This window comes from Phytophthora sojae (assembly GCF_000149755.1).
Source record: "Phytophthora sojae unplaced genomic scaffold PHYSOscaffold_1, whole genome shotgun sequence".
Lineage (NCBI taxonomy): Eukaryota > Oomycota > Peronosporomycetes > Peronosporales > Peronosporaceae > Phytophthora > Phytophthora sojae.
Window position 1 is genome coordinate 11392792 of NW_009258115.1, and position 23495 is coordinate 11416286.

The 23495-nt window shown below is 54.7% G+C and overlaps 14 protein-coding genes across 14 annotated transcripts; 7 read left to right on the forward strand and 7 right to left on the reverse strand.

Moving 5' to 3' along the window:
- The first annotated feature begins 606 nt into the window (after nucleotides 1–606).
- On the forward strand, nucleotides 607–2535 carry PHYSODRAFT_344165 (hypothetical protein). Its single transcript, XM_009519030.1, has one exon. It carries the CDS (start codon nucleotides 659–661, stop codon nucleotides 2399–2401), a length of 1743 nt encoding a protein of 580 aa, XP_009517325.1. The 5' UTR covers nucleotides 607–658; the 3' UTR covers nucleotides 2402–2535.
- A 324-nt stretch (nucleotides 2536–2859) lies between these two features.
- PHYSODRAFT_553214 (hypothetical protein) lies at nucleotides 2860–4411 on the forward strand (the record flags this gene model as incomplete). Its single annotated transcript, XM_009519031.1, has 3 exons — nucleotides 2860–3619; nucleotides 3701–3982; nucleotides 4044–4411. 3 exons carry the CDS (start codon nucleotides 2860–2862, stop codon nucleotides 4409–4411), a joined length of 1410 nt encoding a protein of 469 aa, XP_009517326.1.
- A 55-nt stretch (nucleotides 4412–4466) lies between these two features.
- PHYSODRAFT_469362 (hypothetical protein) lies at nucleotides 4467–4790 on the reverse strand (the record flags this gene model as incomplete). Its single annotated transcript, XM_009519032.1, has 1 exon — nucleotides 4467–4790. The coding sequence occupies one exon, from the start codon at nucleotides 4788–4790 to the stop codon at nucleotides 4467–4469; it is 324 nt and encodes a 107-aa protein (XP_009517327.1).
- Nucleotides 4791–5442: 652 nt separating this feature from the next.
- PHYSODRAFT_469282 (hypothetical protein) lies at nucleotides 5443–5846 on the reverse strand (the record flags this gene model as incomplete). Its single annotated transcript, XM_009519033.1, has 2 exons — nucleotides 5443–5616; nucleotides 5679–5846. Coding segments are annotated over 2 exons (342 nt in total), but the record flags the coding sequence as incomplete, so codon positions are not given.
- A 461-nt stretch (nucleotides 5847–6307) lies between these two features.
- On the forward strand, nucleotides 6308–8303 carry PHYSODRAFT_310132 (hypothetical protein; the record flags this gene model as incomplete). Its single annotated transcript, XM_009519034.1, has 3 exons — nucleotides 6308–6383; nucleotides 6932–8245; nucleotides 8284–8303. The coding sequence occupies 3 exons, from the start codon at nucleotides 6308–6310 to the stop codon at nucleotides 8301–8303; spliced, it is 1410 nt and encodes a 469-aa protein (XP_009517329.1).
- Nucleotides 8304–8357: 54 nt separating this feature from the next.
- On the reverse strand, nucleotides 8358–8975 carry PHYSODRAFT_476233 (hypothetical protein; the record flags this gene model as incomplete). The annotated part of the gene is made up of 2 exons (XM_009519035.1): nucleotides 8358–8615; nucleotides 8688–8975. 2 exons carry the CDS (start codon nucleotides 8973–8975, stop codon nucleotides 8358–8360), a joined length of 546 nt encoding a protein of 181 aa, XP_009517330.1.
- Nucleotides 8976–9318: 343 nt separating this feature from the next.
- PHYSODRAFT_349450 (hypothetical protein) lies at nucleotides 9319–10333 on the forward strand (the record flags this gene model as incomplete). The annotated part of the gene is made up of 3 exons (XM_009519036.1): nucleotides 9319–9601; nucleotides 9690–9900; nucleotides 9972–10333. The coding sequence occupies 3 exons, from the start codon at nucleotides 9319–9321 to the stop codon at nucleotides 10273–10275; spliced, it is 798 nt and encodes a 265-aa protein (XP_009517331.1). The 3' UTR covers nucleotides 10276–10333.
- Nucleotides 10334–11411: 1078 nt separating this feature from the next.
- PHYSODRAFT_310135 (hypothetical protein) lies at nucleotides 11412–11863 on the reverse strand (the record flags this gene model as incomplete). The annotated part of the gene is made up of 3 exons (XM_009519037.1): nucleotides 11412–11531; nucleotides 11597–11790; nucleotides 11860–11863. 3 exons carry the CDS (start codon nucleotides 11861–11863, stop codon nucleotides 11412–11414), a joined length of 318 nt encoding a protein of 105 aa, XP_009517332.1.
- Nucleotides 11864–12823: 960 nt separating this feature from the next.
- PHYSODRAFT_448914 (hypothetical protein) lies at nucleotides 12824–14476 on the reverse strand (the record flags this gene model as incomplete). Its single annotated transcript, XM_009519038.1, has 2 exons — nucleotides 12824–13061; nucleotides 14286–14476. Coding segments are annotated over 2 exons (429 nt in total), but the record flags the coding sequence as incomplete, so codon positions are not given.
- Nucleotides 14477–15341: 865 nt separating this feature from the next.
- Nucleotides 15342–17129, forward strand: PHYSODRAFT_470141 (hypothetical protein; the record flags this gene model as incomplete). Its single annotated transcript, XM_009519039.1, has 7 exons — nucleotides 15342–15403; nucleotides 15516–15663; nucleotides 15742–15851; nucleotides 15947–16226; nucleotides 16294–16773; nucleotides 16850–17008; nucleotides 17073–17129. The coding sequence occupies 7 exons, from the start codon at nucleotides 15342–15344 to the stop codon at nucleotides 17127–17129; spliced, it is 1296 nt and encodes a 431-aa protein (XP_009517334.1).
- Nucleotides 17130–17387: 258 nt separating this feature from the next.
- PHYSODRAFT_353725 (hypothetical protein) lies at nucleotides 17388–18499 on the reverse strand. Its single transcript, XM_009519040.1, has 6 exons — nucleotides 18264–18499; nucleotides 18112–18191; nucleotides 17972–18034; nucleotides 17847–17888; nucleotides 17612–17759; nucleotides 17388–17531 (listed from the first exon to the last, which is right to left on the reverse strand). The coding sequence occupies exons 1-6, from the start codon at nucleotides 18442–18444 to the stop codon at nucleotides 17425–17427; spliced, it is 621 nt and encodes a 206-aa protein (XP_009517335.1). The 5' UTR covers nucleotides 18445–18499; the 3' UTR covers nucleotides 17388–17424.
- Nucleotides 18500–18611: 112 nt separating this feature from the next.
- Nucleotides 18612–19888, reverse strand: PHYSODRAFT_538205 (hypothetical protein; the record flags this gene model as incomplete). The annotated part of the gene is made up of 4 exons (XM_009519041.1): nucleotides 18612–19289; nucleotides 19385–19567; nucleotides 19657–19718; nucleotides 19791–19888. The coding sequence occupies 4 exons, from the start codon at nucleotides 19886–19888 to the stop codon at nucleotides 18763–18765; spliced, it is 870 nt and encodes a 289-aa protein (XP_009517336.1). The 3' UTR covers nucleotides 18612–18762.
- Nucleotides 19889–20695: 807 nt separating this feature from the next.
- PHYSODRAFT_294972 (hypothetical protein) lies at nucleotides 20696–21736 on the forward strand (the record flags this gene model as incomplete). The annotated part of the gene is made up of 3 exons (XM_009519042.1): nucleotides 20696–21013; nucleotides 21105–21393; nucleotides 21459–21736. 3 exons carry the CDS (start codon nucleotides 20696–20698, stop codon nucleotides 21734–21736), a joined length of 885 nt encoding a protein of 294 aa, XP_009517337.1.
- A 900-nt stretch (nucleotides 21737–22636) lies between these two features.
- PHYSODRAFT_470002 (hypothetical protein) lies at nucleotides 22637–22792 on the forward strand (the record flags this gene model as incomplete). Its single annotated transcript, XM_009519043.1, has 1 exon — nucleotides 22637–22792. A coding segment is annotated over one exon (156 nt), but the record flags the coding sequence as incomplete, so codon positions are not given.
- Between the last annotated feature and the right edge of the window lie 703 nt (nucleotides 22793–23495).

Genomic DNA, 23495 nt, shown 5'->3' on the forward strand with positions numbered 1-23495 from the left:
CGTGGTAGTCATGTCGCCTAAGCGAACAACAATATGGCTACACAATCTTGCTTCAACATCGAGCTTCAACTTCGGTACCCGGTAATTCTCTCCACCGGAATGGGCCTGACAATGCAGGATCCTCCCAACTCAAGCTTCGAGCATTGCCAGGTCGGGTAGGACGAAAGAACTCGTCGTTCAGTTGCCCAGGCGAGCGAGGTATTGACAGCAGAAACTGCAGCCCATGCTCTTCCACCCAGCTGTAGCCGTCGGCAAAGACCGCGCACAAACGTTGCTGCGCCTTGTTGTCGATGCAACGCACACAACAATATATAGGCCTCGCCGCTACAGCAATACCCAGCACCAGCAGCAACAACAATACATGCACATGTAGCAGTCACAGCGCGACCAGAATCCGAGCCTGCAAATCAGCGCGCCAAAACGCGGGTAAACGGGTGCGCGTTCCCGCCAACCAAATTCAAAGCCTACCTGCGAAAACACATAATATATCGATTTCCGCAGGCCTTGAACCGAGGCTCCAAGCCACCAACCAATCCGTCCCTAGTCGAGTGTGACGTCCGTTCCGCCGCCTCCATTCGGGCATTTGTCGCCAGCAGTGGAAGTCGCGTGACTCGTCTCCCCCCGCACCCCCCTCGCTCTCTCCAGCAGCATCAGCACGATGAAGTACCTGGCAGTGACCGGCGGCACCGTGAGCGGCCTGGGCAAGGGCATCACCATCAGCAGCATCGGCGTCGTGCTCAAGTCGCTGGGGCTGCGCGTCACGTCCATCAAGATCGACCCGTACCTCAACTGCGACGCCGGCACCATGTCGCCCTTCGAGCACGGCGAGGTGTTCGTGCTCAACGACGGCGGCGAGGGCGACCTGGACCTGGGCAACTACGAGCGCTTCCTGGGCATCACGCTCACGCGCGACCACAACATCACCACGGGCAAGGTCTACACGCACGTGCTGGAGAAGGAGCGCCGCGGAGACTACCTGGGCAAGACGGTGCAGGTGGTGCCCCACGTCACGGACGCCATCCAGGACTGGATCGAGCGCGTGGCGCAGATCGGCGTGGACGGCAAGCACGCCGGGGAGGCCGGCGCCGTGGACGACGAGGAGGCCGACGTCTGCCTCATCGAGGTCGGCGGCACGGTCGGCGACATTGAGAGCATGGTCTTCCTCGAGGCTCTGCGCCAGTTCCAGTTCCGTGTCGGCCCCGAGAACTTCTGCCTCGTGCACGTGTCGCTGGTGCCCGTGCTCGGATCCGTCGGCGAGCAGAAGACCAAGCCCACGCAGCACGCCATCAAGGAGCTGCGCAGCGCCGGTCTGTCGCCCGACGTCATCATCTGCCGCAGCAGCACCGAGCTGGAGCCGTCCACCAAGTCCAAGATCGGCATGTTCTGCCAGGTGCCCGCCAACCACGTGCTCTCGGTCCACGACGTGAGCAACATCTACCACGTGCCGCTGCTGCTGGCCAAGCAGGGCGCCGCCAGCATCCTCATGTCGAAGCTGCAGCTCATGGACCGCTTCAGCGAGCCCGACCTCGACGCCTGGTCCGCCATGGCCCACCGCGTGGACTCGTTCGAGAAGGTGTGCAAGATCGCGCTAGTCGGCAAGTACACGGGTCTGCAGGACTCGTACCTGAGTGTCATCAAGGCGCTCAAGCACGCCACCATGAAGTGCGACCGCGACCTGGAGATCGAGTGGATCGAGGCCTCCGACCTGGAGGTGGAGATGCGTGAGAGCAACCCTAAGGCCTACGAGGAGGCCTGGCAGAAGCTGCGCAGCGTGGATGGTATCGTGGTGCCCGGCGGTTTCGGTGACCGTGGTGTGGACGGCAAGGTGCTCACGGCTCAGTACGCTCGCGAGAACAAGATCCCGTACCTTGGTGTCTGCCTGGGTATGCAGGTGGTGGTTATCGAGTACGCCCGCAACGTCATCGGCTGGAAGGACGCCAACAGCGAGGAGTTCGACGCCAACGCTGGACACAAGGTGGTCGTATTCATGCCCGAGATCAACCCGGAGGTCATGGGCGGCACCATGCGCTGCGGTGAGCGCCGCACGATTGTGCACGAGAAGGAGGACCCGGCGAAGCGCTCGCTGGTGTCGTACCTGTACGGCAAGGACACGCCCATCCTGGAGCGTCACCGTCACCGTTACGAGGTGAACCCGGAGCTCGTGCCTGTCATTCGCGAGGCCGGCCTCAACTTCGTCGGCACGGACATCAAGGGCGAGCGCATGCAGGTGGTCGAGCTGGACCGCGACGTGCACCCGTTCTACTTCGCCACGCAGTACCACCCGGAGTTCAAGTCGCACCCGAACGACCCGTCGCCGCCGTTCCACGGCCTGATCCTTGCGGCCACCGGCCAGCTCGAGCAGTTCATGAAGAACGTGGAGGCCAAGGAGAAGGAGCAGTAGGCGACTGGATGAAAATACTGCGACGCAGGACAAGCGGAGCCGACGGATGAAACGACGGACGACGACCCCGTTTCAACTCGCGTGGAGCAGCACATTTGCGTGTGAATAGGCTAAAATATTGACTTGGAACCCCCAACCTTGCCTTTGCCTCTGTTTTTCTTCCGTTGAAGGAAAACGGGGCGAAGCTCTCTCGGTGGGGTTCCGTAACCAGTCAGCCTAGCCTAGCACACCACCGCACACAGCCAGCTAGAACCCGGTAGACTCAATCAATCCAACATATTTATTCAGAGCAGGACACCGCTCCATCTTCATTGCTACAGCATCTTCAGTTTCGTATTGAACACGCCTTCCAACATGGCTACATCAGACTTGGCTACATCTGAACTTGCCCCTTTTCGGCGAATCAAATCGTTGATAGTGGCACTCTTCGTCAGCACAACAGCAGCATTATCATCGAGATGGCCGAGGAGCTGCAGGAGGCGCTGGACGGCTTCTTCCTGGCGGCCGAGTACGGCCGCTCGGACGTCATCAAGGCACTGGCGGACCACGGGCGCGGCCGCCTGGCGCTCAGCGACGTCGTGGACCCCGTGACCGGCCGCTCACCGCTGCACGTGGCGGTGGCGAGCGGCAAGAAGGACGCGCTGCGCGTTCTGCTGGCCGCGGGCTTCCCCCCAGCGCACCAGAGCAAGCCGCAGGACGGCGCACAAGGCGGAGATGGCGATGGCAACCGGTCGGCGTACGCGCTGGCGCAGCAGTTGAAGGCGCACGACCTGGTGCTGGTGTTCCACCAGTTCCTGATCCAGCAGGTCGCGGCCGACGACGTGCAGAGCGTCGAGCAGGTGCTGGCGGCCGGCGTGGACGTGGGCGTCACGGACGCAGCTACTGGGGGCTCACTGCTACACTGGGCGGCGTCCTGTCAAGCGACTGCAGTGATGAAGACGCTGCTGGAGAGGGAGGACGTGCAAGCGCTGAAGCTGGTGGACTCCCGCAACGAAGAAGGCGCTACGCCGCTGCACTTGGCGTGCGATGTGAACAGCGTGGAGTGCACGAAGATGCTGCTAGTGCATCATGCGGACGCGTCGCTGCGAGGTGACAAGGGGATCAGTAAGGACAAGACGGCGGCGGAGCTGGCTACAAAGGCCGAGGTGAAGGAACTGTTCTCGCAGAGACTGGAACAGATCGATGCAGCGGAGAAGACCAAGGAGATGGAGATTGAGAGTGGAAAGGAAGGGGAGACTGCTGAAGGAGACAGTGGAGGTGCATCGTGTGGAGAGGTTAATGGAAATGATGAACGACGAGGGTCGGGGGCATGTCCGCATGAAGCGCAGAACGGCAAACTGCTGTTGCAACTTGAAGAGAAGGATCTGCTTGTGAACCAGCTGAAGAAGACGATCGAAGCGCTCGTGCTGGAAACGCAGGAAATGCAGATGCTTGGAGAGGAACGCGTAATGCTAGACTACGTACGCAAGCTGCGTGACGAGAACGCTATTGTCCAGAGGCAGCTTGAAGACGCCAACGACTACATTAAGGATCAACAGCAGCAGCTTGATAGCTTGAAGGAGCAGATTCGACAGATGGCAAGTGCGAGCAAACAGGTACGCAGACCAGAGCTTGCAAGATGATGGTGGGCGTGTTCTTACAGCTACTTCTGTTGTGAAACAGATTGAGACTGACCACGACATTCTCTCTCATACCAGTGATGGCACTGCCAGCAGCGTCGCAGGTGGGCCCCCAGACAGCACCAACAGTAACATGAGCGCACTGGACTTACATCAGCTCGAGACCCAGCTTGAGGAAGAAGAGGAGGAAGAACCGCAGCAGCAACCTCGAGCACAGCCGCTGAAGCTGGATGCGTGGACGTCAAAGGCACAACGTGAGCAAGAAACATTCAATCGTTACGTCGAAAAGCATGGGCCTGACATTTGGAGCACTGTGTGGAATGGCATCTGGGCAGGCAATGAAGAGAAAGAGACGCAGGATGAAGACGGTGAAGTCATCATGACAGTGTAGAATTAAATGGTCAGTGAATTGGATGAATTTTCAACGATGGGAAGCAGGAACTGAGCTAACGGATTGTCGAAGCAGCAGTCGTAGTCGTGTCTTGCTGCTGTTGCTTGTACACACTTGCGAGGAGCTTTTCACGCTTCTTGGGCTGGTTGTACAAAGCGCAGTTGTTGGCACACGGTTGAGACGACGAGCTAGATTTTGAACCAGCTTTTGCACATGAGCACAGGGCGGGAGTTCCTAGTTGTGCTTGCAGAGCTCGAATGAAGCGCTCATGTTCTGTCGCCGCTACCTCTTTTGAGGAACCTTTAGGGGTTTTCTTCCTCCACGGAGTTGACGAGGTGGTGGTTTGGCGGTGCACTCGAGCGTCACATCCCGATGTCATGTCGATCCTGAGCGCCACAACGAAGTGTTAGATTACCCAAAAGACGAGATACGACAGGTTTTTTTCTTCTTCACGCACACTTTGACACCAGTTGCGGTAGCCCAGCCTTCGACAGAGCTGTGGCTACCGGAGTTATCAGCTCGACGAGCTCTACTACCACGCACCGCTGCTGCGATTGAGGTGTTCGACAAGGGGGACTTAGCTTTACTTGTACCAGAGTTGAAAAGCTTAGCCGCTCGCCAAACATTTTTCTGGATTCTGGCTCGATTCATCTCCATGTATTGTCGTCTCACTGTAGCGTATAGGGCCACACGCTGACGCAGATTGAAATCCATTAGCGTGCTGAGCTAGTAAATTATCACCCATGAACGCCCCACTTACCTGCTCTGGAAGCAAGACTGGCGACTCAGGTGGCAAAACCACGTCAGCAGGGTCTTCAAACTCGGATTTGACGTCGATATAGCTTGCTGAGCGTGAGATTTCAGTCGATCGAAGAAGGTCATCCCGCATTTGAGCGTCCTGGCGGATAATCTAACATGACGCACAGAACGTGAGTTTTGTCTAAGCTGAAGGGAAGTAATGCACTCTTACTCAACACCTTATCAATTTGTTGCCCTAGAGGGCAATTCTAGGCAGCAACAAATGAAAATCGTCAGTTTTGGTCACGATACTTAGCCACGGCACCAGGATATAGTACCTTTAGCACGTCGTTTTTACTCTCTCTCAGCTTTTGGAAGTGCAGGCGAGTCGAAATCCGAGCTACTGGGGTACTTTCAGTCTGCAGCGTCGACTCCGTGGTTGAAAAAACTTTAGCACATTTCGCATCCTATCGTGCAGGGAACATAATTTAGTTTCAAGATCTCACACGGGTTCTCGTGCTTCACGCACCAAATATTCCTGTGCGCGTTGGGCTTCAAGGCGATTTCGTCGCTCTTGCTCCATCACGCGCATGCAAATCTTGTCATGGAAGCGCTTTAACTCGTTCGACTGGGTACGTAAGCGAACTTCGGCCTCTTGGCGCTTCGATTCCGTTTCAGCCTGTGCAGATGCGGTGAGATTGACTTCGAGACGAAGCACTGGGAGACCCAAAGCACAGGTGAGCACTGGTTACCTCCACATCCACAATACCGAGATCGAGCCAGTCGGAATCCTCGTCTCCATCTAGAAGTGAATACGCTTCAGAGCCACCCCTGTACAAACTAGTAAAGACGTTAATGAAATTCTTACAAAAATATCGTTCAGATGGTATGTCACGCACTCGTAGGCAAATCGCGAAGAGGGACTTGAACCGTGTTCACTACCGACGGCAACGTAGGCTTACAAGTTTTAAGCGTAGGTAGTGAGTGTCCTAAGCAGGATTACGGTGGTAATTGGAACGCAAATCGAAGCTTACATTGAATGTCGTCGCCAAGTTCGTTCATCTGGACGACTGATCTATCCTCATGAAAAGACGCACTCCAAAAACCAAGTCAATTCCGTGAAAGGACGCAGAGCGAAATTGGATACAAGTGAGCACCATGCCATTGACTCAGTACTATCATGTGCGCGATCCGATGGAGAATTTGCTCATCAGTGTGACGCTGCGCAAGGTCGGTAAGCACTACTTGTTGCAACACGAAGTGAGGGTGACAATATGCGTCACTCATGCCGAATTTGAGTAGATTTCCGGGTTTGGAGGCGATGCAAGTGGAGATTCTGTGTCTGTGGGAAGAACATGGAGATATTGCTTCCGGTGGCAAGAAAAGAAGCTGAGCATGAGGTGCGTCAGAGAACGTGAATGTACTTTGAATTTGTTGCAAAACCTCACACGCTTATTATGTTTTCTCATGATTTCCAGCGAAAAAAAGCGCGAGCAAGAGCGTCTGGAAGCGCGAGGCATTCAACTATCGAATCGAAAGGTTTGTATAACTTCCAGCGTATACAAGAGATGCAAAAACATCTAACGTATCGTTTTTGTTCTTCAGCGTGGGGATGGAAAATCGCCCGACGTCGACAACGCCGACATTTTGTCATCGTATGTTGATGTTGATGACTTTATTCCAAAAGAGGTAGAGATCGTTTGTTCATTGCTACCATTTCGTTCCTACACAAGAGCTAACTGCAATTCTAGCACGTCAAGGACCTTCCGAGCACTTCAAAAGACTCCACGCACCTGATCCCACCAGACCTCGCCCGACGGCCGCGTGATAAACGAAATGAATCCGTATGGACGCCAAACCAGCATCGAGCGTGGCTGCGAGCCAACCGCGAGGATAAATTTCGAGCGATGCACATCGTTGCTCTCATCGAAGGCAAGGAACGCGTTCTCTGCTCGTTGCGATTTTACAAGGAAAGCGGGTTATTCTGTGCCACACCAGGGTTTTCAGCGCCGATAATTGAGCCTGAAAACGACCCAGACCTGCTCATCAAGGGGCCTAAACTCACCACGTACCATGTATCTACTCCGTCGGGCTCACTTTACGAGTATGTTCTTGACAACGCACACGACCTGCTGCCTTTTGCGTCTACTGAAGACCAATGGCTTTCTCGAGAAATTCGATTGCAAGAAGAAAAACGCGACACAGCGGAGGTGACGCGGTGGCAGCAACTTGACAAGCCCAGATTCACTACCAGCAATACCATGCAGCGAAAACTGATGCTATCGCTCGAAGTGGTAGCTGCGGATAATCCTCAGACGGCGGACCCGGTAACGGTGGAGTATGAGCTCGAGTTGCCTGACCGCGCAGGGTGCTCAAAGTGGAAACTGCTGTCAGGAAATCAGAGTCAAACGCGAGGGAAGACGTCATTGTCGCTACCCCAGCGATCACAATATCCCGACTGCGTTTCTTCCGCAGCGTTTGGAAGTCACCAGCACTTCAGCCTAAAACTAGTCAAAGCGGAACATTCGCTTGAGGCCGGCAACGATCACGACTTTGGTGGTATTGTAGCCGCCCCAGTCCTTCACCTAAGCGTATTTTCGAGGGATTCGTGGAGGAGGAAGCGCACGGAAGGCCATGGAGAGATTAAGCTGCCAGCGTCATCCGGCCTTCACGATTTTGATGTGCCTATCCGAAAGCCAATCGTCTCAATTCAAGAGCGGATGGAGGAGCTCTTTCTGGGAATCGATGAAAGTGATATTGACCAAGGCTGGCCCGGGGAGCGAACTCGCGACCGAGAAGTCGGCGCTGATGATTCACCAATCTCCACGATGATCACCAGCCGACTGGGGCAGAAATCTGAAGCCACTGGCACGACGGTGAGGATTCGCTGCAACATTGTTGACATACGACCAGCAACTCGTGCCGGAGGGAACAACTCCGCAAGTTTAACGCCAGCGGTCATCGCTACGCCTTTGGCCAACACTCGTGTTGTAAAGCGAAGCGTGCAGGAAATTCTGCAATCCGTAAAACTCGAGAAGCGCATAGCCAGCATAACAGACCCTCGTATTCAAGTAGCACTGCGCTCATTGCAATCGAGTGGAGTGGCAGCAACAACAGAATCACTAATATAATAGGTCAAAGCGCGTTGGTATAGTAGCGCTAAAGTAGCACGTGTATTACGAGATTTGGATCAAGAAACCCAACGTGCTCAATCATCGTCGCTGTCTAGATCATCGAGTGGGTTGCCACTGCGCTTCTTCATGACGCGGAAGAATTCCTCCTCGTTGATGAGTCCGTCTCCGTCGCGGTCGGCCTCGTCGATCATTTCTTGCATTTCTTCGTCCGTCAGCGTTTCCCCCAGCTCGGTACACACACGCTTCAAGTTGCGGAAGGAGATCTTGCCCGTGTTGTCGTCGTCGAAGAGCTGGAAGATCTTCATGATCTCCTCGCGCGAGTCACGCGAATTCTACAGAGAATCAAAAACCACCATGAGAAATGAATCAACCCATTTGCATCAACACACAGGCAGACAACGTACCATTTTGCCCGTCATCATCTCGATGAACTCGTCCAGGTTAATGGCGCCGGACTCGTCCTTGTCGATGTCGGCGATCATCTGCCGGATCTCCGCCTTCTTGACCTGGAAGCCCAGCGCCCGCATGGCAGCCTTCAGCTCTCGCACGTCAATGGTGCCGCTGCCGTCCGTGTCAAAGAGGTGGAACGCCTCCTTGATCTCCTCCAGATCCTCCTCGTCCAGCGCCTTCTTGACCGGCTTGGGCTTGCGTCGCAGCGCGGCGCGGGACCGCGCGAAGGCCGAAGCGGACATGGCACTCGACTACAACAAACGATTAGTCCATGTATCAACACGCAGCATCTTCCAGCTCCCCACAAACTCCCTACAACGCACCATATCTCTCCTGCAGTGTTGCTCTCGAGCTCGAAGCTGAATGGCAACGTGTCCGTTGCCCTGCTCCGCGACCTTTCGTATCGTCCACTTCAAGATGTACCAAAACAACGGTACACATCTTAGCTCTAATTCTGATGGTGCTTATTTCGGGGTTCGACTCGTCTCATCCTGTTGTGGCTGGAGTCTCTCACTCTTCAATTGACCAGCAACAGCGCGCACTTCCCCACCCGCTAACTTTCCGCCCCCACTCTATTATAGAACGATGCTGGCGGCCGCGGCGAAGCGCATGCAGCAGAGCACGCTGCACACGCTCAAGGCCTACGACAAGAGCGAGCACCGGCTGCTGGTCGTGGGCGGCAACGGCTTCGTGGGCAGCAACATCCTGCAGCGCGCCGTGCAGAAGGGCATCGAGGTGCGCAGCCTCAACCCGTCGGGCAAGCCGCAGTGGCAGGACGTGCCCTGGATCGACCAGGTGGACTGGCACGAGGGCGACGTCTTCGACGACAAGCAGCTGGCCAAGGCCGTCGAGGGCGTCACGGGCGTCAGTGCGTGCTGTCGACCTTCCTGCCTGTAGGCCTGCGTCGATGTATTGACTAACTCTGCTGTTATTATTTGGTATTCCCGCTGCTGCAGTCTCGACGGTGGGCGCGTTCGGCAGCAACGAGTTCATGGAGAAGCTGTGCGGCGACGCGACGATTGTGGCGGCGCGCGCGGCGCAGAAGGCGGGCGTGGAGCGCTTCGTGTTCGTGTCCAACTCCCGCGTGGGCTCGTACTACCCGTCGTGGCTGCCCATGTACGGCTACTACCATGGGAAGGAGAGGGCGGAAGCCGCTGTGCAGGCCAGGTGAGTGCCGGGGGAGGTTGGAGACGTTGGTGTCGTGTCTTGATGCTGAACAGTGGAGTCGCTGTGAGCAGGTTCCCCGAGACGGGTGTGGCGCTGCGCCCGGGCTTCATTTATGGCTGGCGCCGCACGAAGAAGGGTCAAGGCATCCCGCTGCAGCTTGTCGGCGCGCCGATCTCGATGCTGGCGCGCGACCTTGGCGCGGCCTCCACTGCGCTAGGCTATGTGCCGTTCTTTGGTGAAGAGATGAAAGCTGCTATTCCTGTCGGCGCAGTCGCCAAGGCTGCAGTGCTCAGCGCAATTGGACCGGTTCATGGACAGACGCTGGACACGACGAGCATGCTCGAGATCGCCGCCTCGTTCCACGTCCATGAATGAACAAGAGCAGCAGTGGCCAGCTGAAAAAATGACCGGCGAAGATGAAAACTAACAACTTTTGTTGGGGGGCAAACACTTTGACTATTTTTTCATTTCAAGGTTGAGGTTAGATTGAGTTCATTTATCCTAACTAAGATAACGACCGACGCATCCACCGTCAACACCGAGCTCATATCTCCCGATGCCCCGCCGAATTGTTGAAACGGTCTACTCGACTTCCGTCGATTTGGTACCGCGGACAGCGAACGCGGTCCCGCTGCTCCTTCAGCAGCGCCTGCCCTCCGAAGCTTGAGTTCTCCACTGCATTTTCCTGGGCCGACTTGCGTTCCTTCTTCCCAATGTGCTGCAGGCCACCAGCGAGCGCCCCAGCAGCGCTTTATGCGGCGACGTGTCGTCACCTTCCCCGAGTCAGCCGTATCTGGGTCTCTGCCACTGCGATTTTCTTCGCCCCGCCGCGCCATGAGTGCACCATGAGAGGACCACCCCGTCGCAGCCAGCTCCATGTAGCGCAGGCCACGTTGACTGACAGCATGCTCCCGCGCGTCACTACGAGTGCTGTGGAGGGTGTGCGCACGTTGGAGTGCCGCACACCCGACGATCTGGTGACCTGCCAGTATCGCACGCAACCTTTGTAGGCTATGACTACCAGGAGGGCCCACGGCGTCACCCGTGGCCTGGTTTGTAATGGGACACGGCGCGGTGGGCTACATGTAGACCACCGTGGACCCCCCACAGGCCCCGCCTTCCGGCTGACGGTCAAAAGACCGCCGCAATACGCCGCCGCACGCAGCGACGCAGAAATCCAGCTTGGTCCGCGGCTTCACCCCCGAGCTGCCCAGCCGTGGCGTGCAAGCATGCCGGCCAGGTGCATGCCTTTCGCTGGAGCTCCGGTCGACTGGCTCCACAAGGGAGTCGCCGTCGTCCAGTCGTGGCGCTCTCGATGCTCACCGGCGCGCTCTGATTGGCCGGACCGCTGGGTCAGCTGGCTCTATCGCCGCACTGCCCGCTGATTGGTCCTCCCGGCGACTTGAGCTCCACGGCGCAGATTGACGAGTGAAACACTTTGACTAACGTAAAAAAAATAATTATGGTTGAAAGTGGAATCACCTTGATTGGTGGTATCTATTAGCTTTTATCTATCTTCTCGCCATCGCTTGCGCCGTGTATTTCATGCCAACGACGCCGATCTTCCTCTTGCGTTCTTCAGCGTCGAGACGTCGCTGCTCGAGCTCCTCCGTTCGGTCTTTCCAGTATTGCTGCGAAGCCAAGCCAACACGTTAGTCATTCACAAGTAGATAGCCGCGATAGCACTACGTCGCACCTCCTTTTGCTTCTCTTTCTGCTTTTCAAGCTTCTCATTCAAGCTCTTGGCGTCAGCCTCACTCTGCTCTGCTTGGCCAGGAAGACAAAGCTCTTCCAGTGTTTGCACCCAGAGATCCCGGACGCTAGTCGCTCCAGCCGTCAACTCGAGCAGCTTCTGGCCATTTTGTCCGAGAAGTATCAAGTCAAGGCGACCTGCGGACGTTGAACAAGTGAGTCCCCAAGGCATCATCGAAGCGCTGCTTAGCTGTGCATGTGTCGTACCCATCGGGCACACTTTGCCAATCCGGTGAATCGGTAGCTCTTCAGAGGCGCTTGGCCCCGGTGTCTGTCGCCACATGAGTCTGTCACCATGCAATACGAAATCCGACTTAGTTTTCGCCCCTGTCATGCCCAAATTCTACGATAGCAGGGAACCACACTTTGTAGCTGCAGGGTTTAGCTGCAAGTAGACGCTCTCAGTGCGGCTCAGCACTCCCAGGAACGCGCTCTTTTTCTTGAAGTCGTTGCCTTCCTTGAGCAGCTCCTGGCGGGCCAGCATCTCCGAGTTGCCACCCCCGCAGCACACATTGCCCATGGTCGCGACTACGTCCTTTCCGGTGTTGATTCGGAACCAAAAACTCAAAATACCAGTGAACTAGAATACTCTACGCTTTGACTATGAAATACATTGATCAGCCTTGGCAAGGGAATGGAGTGAACGACCAACGTGTATATTTCTCATAGCTTCTTGAGGCTTCTTAGAGAAACTGAGCGAGTACTTGAACGACACGAAGCAGCTTCCATCGCTACCTGGCTTGGAGTTTGCTAGCGTGGCTGTGGAACATATATAAGGAGGCTGCTCCACTTAGCGGCGAAGCGCCCTGGCCCGGGACGTCTTGGCAGCACAACCACCGCCCGAAGTCGGGGTAGAAGGTGTCGATCCCCAGGGAGAACCCTTCGATGCACCAGCAGCCGATGCTCCAGTGGCCGATGCACCGGTGGTCGAGGCCCCAGTTGCAGAGGCGCCAGTGGCCGATGCTCCAGTTTCAGAGGCTCCAGTCTCAGAAGCTCCGGTTGTCGAGTCTCCAGTGTCAGAGCTTTCCGTGGTGGCACCGCCCTTCGTGGCATCGGCAGCGCCAGTCGACGAGTCACCCGTGTCCGAGCTTTCCGTAGTGGCACCGCCCTTGGTGGCGTCCGCAGCGCCAGTGGATGAATCGCCGGTGTCAGAGCTCTCGGTGGTGACACCGCCCTTGGTGGCATCGGACGCGCCCTTGGTCGCGTCATCGGCGCCAGAAGAGGTGCCAGCAGCGGACGAAGTCGAGCTAGCTCCACCCTTCGCAGCGCACGTGGTGGCCTTGCCCGGCGTGGTCGTGAAGGCCGTCACCGTGAAGTCGGGCTTGCCGCCCTTCTTCCACGTGCAGCACGGGTCGCCAAAGGCGGCACCGTTGGTCATGCTCGAGCCGGGGAACTTCGCCTCACACAGACTCTTGGACCAGGTGTGACCGGCGGCAGCAAACGCTTGGGCGAAGTCCGTCGTCTTGGAGCTGTCGCTGCCAGGGTGTCCAAGCGGCTGCTGGAACGAGCTGCCGTTCGGAAGCTCGTTGAGGTACTTGGCAAGGCCGTGGGCCGAGTCCATCGTGGACGCGATCGTCAGGGCAGCGGCGGCGACGGCAAGTTGGATCTGCATCTTGGCTGTGTGGGGAGGTCGGTCTTTCTGGCGATGCGGATGTCGAGGCAAATTGTAAAGTGAGAAGTGGAGTGAGGACGCTCGGTCGAATGGAGTGCTGGGGCAAATATTTTACGGATAAAAGTGATTCACAGGCAAAGTTTCTAATGGCGAGGAAAATGTACAAGCGTTCTGGAGGTGCAGGCGTCCGCTTCGGCGGATGGTGAAGCGTATCCATGTATGCTTGACGCAGACAGCAAAACGGTGAGTCGGGCGCTTCTGCACATCACGGTGGCGATCTTGAACATTTCATCCGTCGGCGTGTTCACGACAATACGCCGCACGTATGGGGTGCAACTTGCACTGCAAGCCCCCTGCAATGGCTGGAAACTCGACAAATATAGTGTTGTTCGGGTCTATACTGTACTGTAGCAGGCTGTTAACATCAGCGCGAGGTTGTAGTGTTGCAGTGTGTTTGGTACAGGTACCCGATCTCGAAGTAACCTACTTAGTACACGATAACACAACCTGACAATGAATGAAAGCTCTTTCACGTTATTTTCTGGCGTTTACTGCGAGCATTGTTGGACGGCAACGTCAAAGTTACGGTACTCAAGCGTAGCGGTTAGTCTCTACGCGCAGCCTTGCCATTGCAGCGCATTGAAGGAGAGGTGTCGACCCCCAAGTGTTGCCCGAAGCTGGCTACGGAGTCGAACCCTTCGTGGCATCGGGGGCGCCGTTAGACGACCCCTTAGTGGCCTCCTCAGCAGCACCGTTGTCGCCCTTCGTAGCGTCAGAGGCTCCGCCATTGGAGGACCCCTTGGTGGACTCAGAAACACCACCGGTCTCGCCCTTCGTAGCATCCAAAGCCCCATTCGAAGAGCCTTGGTGGCGTCTGACGCACCACCGGACGCGCATGTGGTGGCCTTGGTTGGACTGGTCGTAAATGGGGTAACCGTGAAGTCCGGTTTGCCGCCCTTCTTCCACGTGCAGCACGGGTCACCGAAGGCCTCGCCGTTGGCCCGCGAACTTCTGCTGACACAAACTCTTGGTCCACGACTGCCCAGCGCTATCGAAGTCCTCGGCAAAGTCTGTCAGCTGGGAGCTGTCGTCACCAGGGTGACCGAGATCCTGCTTGAACAAGCTGCCGTTGGGAAGTTCCTGCAGGAACTGGGGCATAGCCATAGCCGACTCCAGCGCGATGGCGATAGTTAGAGCAGCGGCACCGACAACAGTCTCGAGTTTCATGTCGAATAATCTGGAGTAAAAGACGAAGGCGATCGTGGCTCTACGAGGAAAACTGTAGAATGAAATCGTGGATAAACAAACTACATGCATAAAGCCCGGCGGAGTTCGACTCGGCACTCGCGGAGAAAAATGAATGGGGGAACGGCCACACTTCTTTCGTGGTGTACCGCTATCCAAATCTGCGGATGGGGAGTTAAAAGGTTGCGCGGCGCACGATCTCACCATTTCATGCCATCGACCGCACCGAATACGTCCGTGAATAGCATCCAGGGTTCGACCTACACATGCTGCTTTGAAGGAGAGCCAACATCGGTAGAGCAAAGTTGCGTCGAGTTCCGGGTGACGGGAGTTCGTCAGTTGAAGGCAATATTATAGCAAGGAGGGACAAGATGAGTCCCCAAACGGTTGAACAAGGCAAGTTGACGAATGACTGTATCGACAGGTTTCTATTAATCCTTGAACAAACCACGACAGGTATGGGTAAGCAGCATGCAGCTACCAAGAGAATCGCCATGAGTGGTGATGATGAAATCTTCTTTAGGATTTTAATGGCTACCATAGTAGACCAAATACAATCTCTTCTACTACTACTACCTACACATGCTGCCGTTGCAACCAACCAGATAACATCCACCCCCAGTACATCGTCCTCGATCCAGTCGTCCTAGTGATGATGGTAAGCGCTCATTACCAACTTCAAAGTTGCCGTTGTTGAAGTTGCCTTTGCACTTAGAATTAACCCCCTTCAAACCGATTACGTATTTTAATTGGTCGAAACTCGACATACCAATTTCAAGTGTAGATTATCGGAGGGGCATATCAAAAGTACAAGCAACACGAGAGAAGAAGAATGAGGAGCTCCGAGAGCAGCCGCACCGACCTGCTCTTCCTGAATTTCAACCAGGAGGCGTCGTACGTTTGCGTGTCTCCCGCTTCGTGGCTGTGCTCTGCTATGGACAGTTTAATATGCACCAGATAAGGACGGTACTAACGCTGGGGTGGCTGTATCATCCATTGTTCTCAGATGCATCAGCGTCGGCACGCGCCAAGGTTTCGCCATCTACAACTGCGAGCCGTTCGGCAAGTGCTTCCAGGAAGACATTGGCGGTATTGGCATTGCCGAGATGCTGTACTGCACCAGTCTGGTGGCTCTGGTGGGCGCTGGGGACCAGGTGGGGTGGAATGCTTCGTTTCTTGCGTTGTGTCACTTGGTCAGCGATTGACTCAGGATGCATTGCTGCACTATGTAGCCGGCATTTTCGCCGAGGAGACTGCGTGTGTGGAACACCAAGACGGGGGCTGCAATTTGTGATTTGAATTTCGTCACAGCCGTGCTGGCGGTGCGCATGAACCGACAGAGGTATCGGTTGCCACTGAGGCTGTGTGAAGGCGTATAGGAGTATGACACTGACGGGGGTGCTTGATGTCGTATTTATTTGCAATGATGACTTGCAGACTTGTGGCGGTTCTGGAGCGCAAGATTTACATTTTCGATATCAGCACCATGAAGATCCTGGAGACGCTGGACACGTCGCCCAACCCGAAGGCTTTGTGCGTGCTGTCGCCGCATGACAATGGCCACCTAGCATTCCCTTCCGGCGCATCACCGGGCGAGATCGTTTTGTATGACGCCAACAATCTTAGCGTGTTGAACGCGTTTCAGGCACATCGCACGGCCCCCGTGGCGATGGCGTTTAACCCTCAAGGCACACTGCTCGCAACAGCATCCGAATCGGTAAGCAAAGTTCGATAGAAGTGCTGGTGCCTGAAGTTCTGTGCTAACCGTGGTTTGAACTTTATAGGGCACACTGATTCGGGTATTTGCTGTTCCTAGTGGGAAAAAGGTTGCTGCCTTTCGACGTGGGTCCTACGGCGCTCAAGTCTACTGCCTTGCTTTCAACGAAAGCTCGACGATCCTGTGCGCATCTAGCGACACGGGCACCATCCACTTTTTCTCACTGACTGGGGCTGAGAGCTCAGCTACTGGCAGCTTCGGCCACTTCACCCCGATCACTTCAACTCTGGCAGTTGCCGGGAGCACATTCGGCTCCACAGTATTCGGAAGCGCTGCTGCTCCACCGAGCCCGATAACTTCATCAGTGGTAGACCCATCACCCGGCAAGCCTTCCGCCCACCACGTGTCGTCGTCTGCTACAGCACGTGGAACGCGCACCAGCTCAGGTTTAGCTACGAGCAATTTTGATGACGTCGCTGGCGTTATGAGTGCCTACCTCCCCAGCTCCTTTTCCGGCATCGCTGAAGGCACTCGGGACTTTGCTTACGTACGTACCTACACATTTGTACACTCAAATGCCATGCCCTTGTCTAATTATTGTGGTTGCTTATCAAATTACTTAGGCTCGACTTCGCTCAACCGGGGTACCGAACCAATGCGCTATCCATGGCCCGAGAGACCCCAAGAACCCAATTGTGCAGCTGTATGTGGCTACAGCCGACGGCTACTTTTATGAGTACTCGCTGAACCTTGCTGTGGGTGGCAAGTGCAAGCTCGAGCGGGTAAGATGCTTCTCTTATCTAAGTATCGACTACGAGTTGAGCTGACATTGCTATGCGTGTACAGGAGAACGTTCTTCGTGACAGCACCTCCGAAGAAATTGAGGCCATCTACATCTCGTAGCATCTGCTAGCGCGATTTTTCATTGCTGAAAGCCTTTCACACTTCATACAGCGGGAATCCCGAGACGGCAGCTAGGAAAGGGGTATCAAACCTGTTGATAAAATAAAGTAAACGATACTCCCAATGCCAGATTAGAGCCAAACATCAGCTCCATTGAGTAGTTGTTAATCCATACGCCGCGACGGCGCTGTTTACGACGCTTGGCTCCTAAACTTTCGTGGTGTTACCCACGGATCACTTCACCGCCGCCGCCTACGAATCAGAACTATTTGGTTCGGTCTGAACCTGCGTGAGTTTAGATCAGCCGCTCAAACTCGATGCCTTGGACGCTGTACCCACGCAAAGACCGATGCACCACCGCGGCAAACTGCTTGGGGTCGTTGCGGAACAGCTCTGCAGCTTCTGCTCCACGCGAACAAGCAAATATAACGGCACAGTCGTCAGCTACAACACTGCGGTGAAATCCCATTTCGCCAACAAACCTTTATTCAGCGGGTCGTCCGGGTTGGGCTCGTAGAACAGGTAGATCAGACCGTATATGACCGAGTTGATGTCCAGCACGGGTTTCCAATCCTCGCGCAGGATGTTCAGACACACGTTGCCGTCCAGGTCAATGTTGGGGTGGTAAATCTACAGTACATACAGTAGCACAAACATAGCATCGTTAGCATCAACCAATTTGCATGTATCTTTTGACGGGTGATCCGGAGCACGTACTTTCGTCTGGCAGCGAACCTTGGGCGGGTCATGCGGATACATCTGCAATACAAAACAACCACCAACCACATCAGCTTTCCTCACCCACACTCTCCCAATCGTATAATTCTAAGATATCACCGTACAGGCGGGATCTTAAAGCTGAAGTCGTATGCCGCGCCCTTCCACAGACCCGTGTCCACAGTGACCTACAGCCCACACAAACCGCACATCAGTCTCCATCCTTCTCCTCCTCCTCATAGAGCTCAGAGCAGTGCCCACTGACTTTGACGTTGAACACCGTGAGGTCGTTCGGCTCCGGGAAGTCGATGGACGCCGCCTTGCCGCCGTCCAGCTCCGCGATATCTTTATTCCAATACAGCAACATGGGTCAGCCCCCATCTCCTCTATTTTGTATTGATCTTTGTATGCACCCACCTTTCTGGATGCGGATCTCGCCGGGCGTGCGCTTCTTCTTGCTGGCGCCGGCGCGCTTGCCACGGCCCACGCCCAGGATCTTCGTCTTGGGCTTGGGAGCCTCGCCCGTCTCGGCCGCAGCGGCCGCCGCCTCCTTCTCCTCGGCCTTCTTCTCCGCCTGCTTGGCTTTAAGGCGGATCATCCTGGCTCGCAACTACAGTACTCCTCCGTGAACAGCCTACACCCGCCGCCTTCTCTTTGTCGTTTTGCCAAGTGAGTCGCATGCCTTGGAACGTTCCCGCCTTGCGGTGCGCGCAGCGGTACGTTGCGCAACGTAGTCTATAGAGAGGAGGTCGCGCAACTTTCTTTCACATTGTAAGCCACATAAGAACGTTTCATTCATTTCGTTACGGCGACCATGCGAAAGCTACTTTCCTCTTTCTGCATGCTCCAAGAGGGAGCTGCTTACTTCAATCTGAGTCAACCAACCATGATGCTGTGCGTCAACGCGGAGGACAGCTTACAGCTTGGCGGACAGGATCTGCTTGATCTGCGGCGAGGTCTCGTCGTCATCTGGGTCAGTGGCGTTGGTGAAGTCCGTGATCTGGGCGAACTTGGCCTGCACGGCCTCGGGCGTGATCTCCTTCTCCAGGTCCAGGAACACGCCGGGGCTGCGCACGTACTTGACCTGCGCGACGAAGCCGCCGCCACTCTCGAAGATCTTGCCCGAGCAGGGCACGGACTCGTGGCACAGGAAGGCGATCGTGGGCGCCACGTACTCGGGCTTCCACGCCGCCACGAGGTCCGCGGGCATGATCGTCTCCGTCATCTTGGAGCCGGCGCCGGGGGCCACGATGTTCACCTTGATGTTCGAGCGAGCGCCCTCCTTGGCCAGCGACTTGCCGAAGCCGGTCATAGCGGCCTTCACGGAGCTGTAATTGGTCTGGCCGAACTGGCCGTACAGACCGTTCACCGACGTGATGAGGATCACGCGGCCGTACTTCTGCTTGCGCATGTGGGGCCACGCGGCGTGGGTCACCGCGAACGCTGAGCACGATTACACAATAGAGAGGAGAGACATAGTAAGCAAAAGAACCACACTACCAATGCAAACAACCCCACAGACACAGCTTGCGACGTACTTCCTTGGAGGTGCACGTCGAGCACCTGGTTCCACTGGGCCTTGGTCATCTTGGCGAAGGTCACGTCGCGCAGGATGCCGGCGTTGTTGACCAGGATGTCCACGCGGCCGAAGTTCTCGATGGCAGTGGCCACCACTTTCTCGCCGTCCGTCACCGAGTTGTAGTTGGCGACCGCGACGCCACCTACGAGTCAGCACACCAACAACAAGCAGTTGAGCGTCAGCGCCAGGTTCATAGCCACACACCCGAGAAAGCAGCCTACGCCCACGCACCCTTGGCCTTGATCTCGTTGACCACCGAGTCCGCCGCCTCCTTGCTGAAGTCGTTCACCACACTGCAGCAGCAACGAGCGTTAGATACCGAAGCGACCTGTGGGCAACGAAAGACGAGTCACAGCCGAACGCACACTTTGGCGCCGCGCTCGGCGAACAGCAGCGCGTAGCAGCGGCCGATTCCAGCGCCGGAGCCGGTGACGATAGCGACCTTGCCGTCGAAGCGAAGCATGGTGGAGCGAGCGGAGGTTGAAGTGAAGAGGAGAGCGCGTGTGCAGTCGGTGCAAATTGCGATGTGAACGCTTCGACGTCCGACACGATGGTGAGGCCCAGTAAATGGTGGCTCGGTTTTGAGATCCGATTATGCGGGATATAAGTTACAAAGGGCTCTATTTAATACCAAGCACTTATTATGTACTGCTGGATTCAAAAGGATATCCACTTTCAGAACTCTATAGTGAAGATCATAGATTAGGTGTTGAACTTCCCGTTTTACGTCATCGGTTTACGCATGCGATTTTAGGTAGTTCTGGGCGGAATTACAAGGGACAACGAACCCTCATTTAAGGGTATATGTTGTGGACTGTATTAAGTTATGGCCTAAAGTTGAGGACCAACTGCATAATTAGAGAACTGTAGTTTCTGGAGCTATTTCAACTTTCGGAGCTAAAATGGCGTTGCTCCAAAAATAGACCTTGGAGTCACAGGGGTACCCGATAGCTCCACTGGAGTTAACCCCTTGGACGCGGAGCCTGTGCGATTTACTTTATGCTGTTCTGAACAGCATAAAAAAGACTTGATTTCACTATGCCTCTAAATCCGCAAAATCCGACCGTCGCACCTTCCCAAAAATACCTAGGATTTCATTGGTCCACGTGTAGTGGTCGCCAAATATGATTGGTTAGGAAAAACACATGCATTGAAGTACCGCCAACAAGGACAGGCAGGCTTTTTTGAAAAAAACTCAAATGTTGGTTCCCCTTTGCCTCCTCCCGGCGAAGCCAGTCATTCTTGGATTTCGCCTAGCTGAAGACAAGTCATGGCGTATGCCATGGATTTCAACGCTGTGTGGCCGCTACTGAGGAAGGAGAAGTGGACATGGAAGGCAGCGACCGGTATTCAGATACAGTACGGCTTTCTTGTTACGCGTAGGAATATGCGTGGCTCCGTAAGCTGTTCTTACCTGACTTCTTTGAATGAAACTAGCCACAACTACGTGAAATCCGGTCGCAAAGTGAAAGGAGGAAGGCAAGGGATCGACTACTTCAATGGGGAGGACGATACGTCCGGTCGGACAAAGAGCTCTGCGCAAGGCTCAACATACCCGACGTTTTCGTGCGGCCGGAAGGACAAGCGGGTACATATGCAGAAGTATTGGGCGCGTACATACTGTGATTTGACTGATTGGATCGAAACGATTATGCTTTGTAGTATGCGAACTTCCGGAGGAAGACCTTGCGGCTGGCCCAATCCGCCTTGCACATGCTCTCACTCCCAGCCGTTCCGAGGTGCAGGCAAATCCATCGACAATCGCATCCTCTGCGAAAGCTGGTACTCCTGTTACACCTACCAAGAGGACCCCTGAAACATCACCCCAGCCGCGGAAAGATCAACAGCAAACCAGAAAGAAGGCAAAGAAGCAGCAACGGACGGACGAGGCAGACCTACAGCGACCACAGCGGACTGGCGATCGCGGGAACGATTCCGGTACTCCGACATCCAGACCCATCTTCGAAGGTATGCTACGTTGCTTTTATGCTGGCATGATCACCGTGCTGACACGGCGTGTGTATGGGACGCAGGTAATGCTGACGCTGTCACCGCTATCGAAACCAACGCTGACATGGAGGGTATTGGATCCCGCAGTAATGCTGACCCGATCGGCCCTACGGATAATAATGCTGACGCGAACGGTATTTCCGATAATCCTCATGCTGACATGGAAGTGTCGGATTCTCTCGAATGCGCTGCCAGCGATGTAGGCACTCAAAGTGGGGTCGACCGCTGCGCAACGACAGCCAATTCTATCGCTGGACCAAACGCGCCACCGGGACGAAGTCGATGGTGGTGTGAATGGTGATGGTTGCTGAGGCCGTCAGTCTGTAACACCGGCTGGACTGACAAGCGTCTCATACCCAGATGGGTTTCGGAGCTTGGAGACCATTTCATTCTCCACACCGGGTGTCTTTGAGGTCATTAGCACGGAGGACGCACGGACGAAGAAGGCGAGGGTGATGATGTTTAAGCTTACTGGCGCGGTGAACGCGCGTTGGGTCCTGAGAACAAGATTTCGACAGGGTCGGTCAACGGTGAAGTAACACGCATTGCAGAATCACTAAATGACGACGAATGCAACGCTCTTCGCATCCATGATTCAGGTTGGTTACTTCTGTTTACATCATAATAATTTCTTTTCTCTGTCTCACCATGTTTCCTACTGCCAGGGCTATTCCGCGAGGTACAACTTAACCCTTTAGTGATCAATATTATACTTGGTTTTTGTATAGTGAAGTCCCTATAGTAAAGTGTAAAACATGCATAAATGCTTGGTTTTCACCGCACCTCGCAGCATAATATATCAGTTTGCAGGGGTTTACCAATGATTATTGCAATTATTGTTGTAGAACCTCGCAATATGCTTGGTTTTACGCAAGTGATATATATAATAGGTCAAAATCAATAGAGGGGTGATTTGATTGGATTAAATTGTAAAACCACGCATAATGCAAGGTTTTAGGACCACCAACCACAATAGGGTTAAGGACATGGCAGTGAACGGATGGGAAATTCTGTCTAGCGAGGAGGTTCCAGCGTTCGATCCAAATGCAGGGCATCTCTACGGGGGCTATTGCGGTCCGTCAAAAAGTCTGGCAAGGTTTGGCAAGTCTCCACTTCATCTTTTTTTTCAACTTTATGCCCAAGTCGTTTTGGCGTCATATCACCAGTGAAACCAACCGGTACTGGGAGCAAACGCTTGAATCAAGGCCTGGTGACTCTGTGCAACCGCGCTCGCGGACATCCCAGCAACGAAAGCCTGACATGCACGCAAATATGGCACCGGGTTTGGCAGAACGGCGAGTTTGTGCCGAAGGAATGCCAGATTCGCGATCGAGCTGTTGGGACAACTAGTCAGTAGGAACGATCTGAGGCCTAGCTGCTAAATACATTGCACTGTCATGTTTCCCGATTTTAGTGATGCTATCCCCTTCACCGACGTGTCCTCATTCATGGACACCGCCGTAAATGCCGTCAAGTGTAATATGTTCCCTCGATATAGTGCCTGTTACTCAAATGAGTCGATTTCTCTATATTTAGCAGACCACATGCGGGAGTGTGATGCGCTGATCAGCTGATATGTGTTTTCTCTAACACATTTCCCATCCTGTGCGGAATTATTACCGGAGAGGTTAGCTACAACCTGTGTGCAAAACGCCCAGTTTTAATCTTGTGTTTTCTATTGCATACTGAAAACACATACGTTTCCTAACCCCCTTCTGAAGGGGTTAAGGTGTTTTGGTAGACTGCCCCTGTCACCCCTCCGCATCCAAGGGGTTACGTATTGGAGAATCCGCCGGTATTTTATCCGCAATATATTTCCAGATTATCTGAAACTAGGGCTACGCGAATGCTGGGATAGGAGGATTTGGTATAACCTCCTTTTTATTTTTATTGATTACTTTTCGTATGAGCTATGGTCATCTGCTGCGCCTGCTTTGTAGCCGCAGCATCTGCCCGGAAATTGGCCTTACGACTGTAGATGCCAGATATCAACTAGCAACGCTTTACAAAATTAAAAAAAATGCTAACCTTGGCTGAGATATGTGTGCAGCTTGTAGAAG